The following is a 3897-nucleotide window of genomic DNA, read 5'->3' on the forward strand; positions in this document are numbered from 1 at the left end:
CTGGGGGTGGGGGGATCCGACGCGCCGAAGCGCCGAGCAGGGGGCAGGCGGGGCGCCCTCAAGGGAGCAGCCGGCACCCTTCTCATCAGACACCCCCACATCCAGGAGGACAATGACATCCCGTTGTACCTGAAGGGCGGCTTCGTTGACAACATCCTATACCGAGTGACAATGGCTCTGAGTCTGGGAGGTGAGCGCAGGGCACAACCCGGCCGAGCTGCCGGGGAGGCGGGGCTGGACCCAGGGTAGGAGGCGGCTGGTTTCTGGCCAGGACTGACCAGGATCTGGGTTGGGGGTTGGCGTTTAGGAAGGGGGTGGAGTACTGAGCTGGAGGGAGGGGAGTAATAGGGCTTGGGCTCGTGTCCCAGGATGGGGGCTGGGCTAGTAGTGGGACTGAGGCCCAGGGAGGAGTTGGGGAGGAAGCTCCCAGCCTGATCTAGATCAACGCCAGGGGCCTTTACAATAGGAGTCCAATCTGGGAAGGGAGCTGGAGCCCAAACTAGAGCTGGGGTCCAGGCTGGGAACTCCGGAGTCTGAAGAAGGCCTTAAAAGCCCGGGATGTCCAGGGAGGGGATTAGGTCTCATTCTGTCTCCCTCGCTTCCCCTTTCTAGGCTCTGTCTACAGCCTGTACTGCCTTGGCTGGGCGTCCTTCCCCAGGAATTAAGACCAGGAAGCCTGGAGGGCCTGAGGGACTTGAACAAGTGTCAATAAACGCTGGCCTCTGTGTGTGTGTGTATGTGTGTGTCCACCCCTTCCCGCCAAGCCCATACTCCCACCAGCCAGCGATCTCTGCCTTGTGGACTGCGCACTACTGCCAGCCCTCAGTACCTCACGCTGGACCAGGGCTACTCCTAGGATGTCGCTGCCTCTGGGCCCTCTGCTGGGTACCCCAAACAGCACCCATAGGCTGCCCCTCGGGACCCGCGGACATGGGGTGGTGTCCTCAAGTGGGAAGGAAGACACTGACCATGGTCCATGACACAACAGAGGCAGAGGCCTCTGTTGTGGATGGAGAAGCTGCAAGAGGGGCAAACATGGCCTTGGGAGACAGGGTCAGGAGTGGTATTAAGGCCTCCCTCCAGCCCGGACTCTGGAAGCAGAAGCAGAGATCACGGGGCCTTCTGGGTCCTGTCTCAGCCTCCACAGCTCAGGATGAGAAAAAAAAATACAGATGAGAAAAAGACAAGGAGATCCACAGATCCAGCCCTGGGGATGAATCTACGACCTCCCCAGTTCCCCAGGACCCAGAGCCCAAGCTCCTCCCTCCTCTCTCAGATCAGATCAGGAGGCAGATCGCATAGAGATCAGCAACCAGGGTGCGTTTATTTCCTCCTGGGCCTGGCAGTCTGGGAGCAGAATATAGACAAAGGCACTGGGGCGCCTGGGTCTGGCACGGTCTGGAGCTTGGCCGCCTGGGTGGCAACTATGAAGGGTGTGCCAGGGCGTGCAGGGACTGGAGTCATCCTCCCAGAACCGAGAGAGGGCCCTCGAGGCATGGAAGCATCACAAGTGCTAGGCTTGGCACCGATACAGGGGAGAGGTTACGGAACGGGTGTGTGCAGGGCCTGGTGGGAGTGGGGAGACCCTTGGACAGAGCTTGTTAGAGTGTTCTAGAGCCAAGGGAAACTCCAGGCAGGCATATTGGGCCCTGGATGTTGAGAAGCTGGGTAACAAGTGCTGGGAGAACAAAAGCTGTGGGTCAGCAGGCCCCACAAAGATGTGACTGCAGACAGGATGGGCCCTGGGAGAGACCAAGGCTCCAGGTGACTCCTATAGCGAGGCGGTGAGGGGGTGGGTCTGGGGCTCCAGTTCAGGAATACATAGTCAGCTGCAGCCACTGGGGAGAGGAGGGTGGAGAGTGAGGACAGGGAACCCCAGAGCACCAGCCCCTCTGCCCTCACCCAGGGACTGCTGGCAAAATAGGAGGGAGGGGACTGCAGCTCAGAGCTGGTATGAAGGGCCAAGGGGTAGGGTCCCCCCAGACACCCATACCCCAAGATGGGGGTTCTTACCTCCTGGATGTTCACCTGGATTTGTCCAGTGCCATCTTTGTCAAGAGATTTGAAGGCACCTGGAGGAGGAGATGGGGAGGTTTAGGGGTAGGGAAGGAAGGAGATTGGTTTTTAGCATAATAACATTACACAAATATATGGGATGACAATAATAGCAGCTGGTACTTCACTGTGTGCCCAGCTGTGGGGAAAAGAGCGATCAGACTGTTACTGTGTCTATATAGAAAGAAGTAGACATAAGAGACTCCATTTTGTTCTGTACTTGAGATGCTGTTAATCTGTGACCCTACCCCCAACCTTGTCCTTGCAAGAGACATGTGCTGTGGTGACTCAAGGTTTAACGGATTTTGGGCTGTGCAGGGTGTGCTTTGTTAAACAAGTGTCTGAAGGCAGCTTGCTGGTTAAAAGTCATCACCATTCTCTTAATCTCAAGTACCTAGGGACACATACACTGCGGAAGGTCACAGGGACCTCTGCCTAGGAAAGCAAGGTATTGTCCAAGGTTTCTCCCCATGTGATAGTCTGAAATAAGGCCTCGTGGGAAGGGAAAGACCTGAGGGTCCCCCAGCCTGACACCCGTGAAGGGTCTGTGCTGAGGACTAGTACAAGAGGAAAGAAGGCCTCTTGGCGGTTGTTGGCAGTTGAGATAGAGAAAAGCATCTGTCTCCTGCCTGTCGCTGGGCAATGGAACATCTCGGTGTAAAACCCGATTGTATGTTCTGTTTACTGAGAAAGGAGAAAACCGCCTTAGGGCTGAAGGTGGGACTTGCTAGCTCAATGCTGCTCTTTATGCACTAAAAAGGTTTACGGAGATGTTTGCATATGCATATCAAGGCACAGCACTTTTCCTTAAACTTATGTCACAGAGATCTTTATTCGTATGTCTCACTGCTGACCTTCTCCCTATGATGATCCTCTTATCCTGCCACTTCCCTTTTTCTAAGATGGTAAAGATAATGATCAATAAATATTGAGGGAACTCAGAGACCAGTGCCGCCTGTATGCTGAGCGCCGCTCCCCTGGGCCCACTTTTTCCTTCTCTATACTTTGTCTCTGTGTCTCATTTCTTTTCTCAAGTCTCTCACGAGAAACGCCCACAGGTGTGGAGGGGCAGGCCACCCCTTCACCCAGCTCAGTGTAAAGTGCTTTCCAGGTATTAGCTCATTTAATCCAACTCTGTGAGATAAGTGTCATTTTAAAATGAAGCACAGGCTGGGCATGGTGGTTCACACCTGTAATCCCAACACTTTGGAAGGCCGAGATGGGAGGATCACTTGAGCCCAGGAGTTCGAGACCAATCTGGGCAACAGACACCTCATCTCTGTTTTTTAAAAAAACTAAAAATTAAGAAAAGGAAAAGAAAAAAAAAAATGAGGCAGAGAAGGGAGGGGCCATGCCCCAGGTCACACAGCAAGAAAGTGAAGAAATGAGGATTGGAATCCAAGCTGTTACCCTCCTCGATAATGGCCTCTGTGTACTGATATCACCTCTGCCCAGCCCCAGCCTCCTACTGACATCTATGCTCCATCCTCTCCAGTTCCAAGCCTAACAGGCTACTAGAGGGAGGCTCTGCACTCTCTACTTCCTGCCCCTAGAGTCTTACAGGTAGGTCCCCACATCTGCCCTGAAACTTGACTCCATGTTCCCCACCCACAGGGAATCTAGACACAATGACTACACTATCATTGCTCAGTTACCACAACCCTCAGGTGTCCACACCCACAGCGTCCTGCACTCCCTGGCTGCCTTTTGTTTTTTTTTTTTTTTTTGAGACAGAGTCCCACTGTGTTGCCCAGGCTGGAATGCAGTGGCACAATCTTGGCTCACTGCAACCTCTGCCTCCCAGGTTCAAGTGATTCTCCTGCCTCAGCCTCCTGAGTAGCT

General features: G+C 54.1%; 2 protein-coding genes across 5 annotated transcripts in view; one reads left to right on the plus strand and one right to left on the minus strand.

Annotated features, from left to right (window-relative positions):
• LOC105543058 (cytochrome c oxidase subunit 7A1, mitochondrial) overlaps window positions 1-725 on the plus strand; it is a 16969-nt gene extending 16244 nt beyond the window's left edge. The window contains exons 3-4 of the mRNA XM_011984807.1: window positions 98-190; window positions 613-725. Of these exons, the coding sequence (XP_011840197.1) occupies window positions 98-190; window positions 613-665 (146 nt within the window). The 3' untranslated portion in view covers window positions 666-725. The remainder of the gene's footprint in view (window positions 1-97; window positions 191-612) is intronic.
• A 573-nt stretch (window positions 726-1298) lies between these two features.
• CAPNS1 (calpain, small subunit 1) overlaps window positions 1299-3897 on the minus strand; it is an 11510-nt gene continuing 8911 nt past the window's right edge. For 3 of the 4 annotated variants that reach the window (XM_011984810.1, XM_011984809.1, XM_011984811.1), the window contains exons 10-11: window positions 2014-2072; window positions 1300-1838 (exon numbers count right to left, since the gene is read on the minus strand). In XM_011984810.1, the coding sequence (XP_011840200.1) occupies window positions 1812-1838; window positions 2014-2072 (86 nt within the window). In that variant the 3' untranslated portion in view covers window positions 1300-1811. Of the gene's footprint in view, window positions 1839-2013; window positions 2073-3897 lie in introns of all 4 variants that reach the window. The other variant, XM_011984812.1, reaches the window with a different exon arrangement.

Source organism: Mandrillus leucophaeus, unplaced genomic scaffold, assembly GCF_000951045.1.
Source record: "Mandrillus leucophaeus isolate KB7577 unplaced genomic scaffold, Mleu.le_1.0 Scaffold274, whole genome shotgun sequence".
Classification (NCBI taxonomy): Eukaryota; Metazoa; Chordata; class Mammalia; order Primates; family Cercopithecidae; genus Mandrillus; species Mandrillus leucophaeus.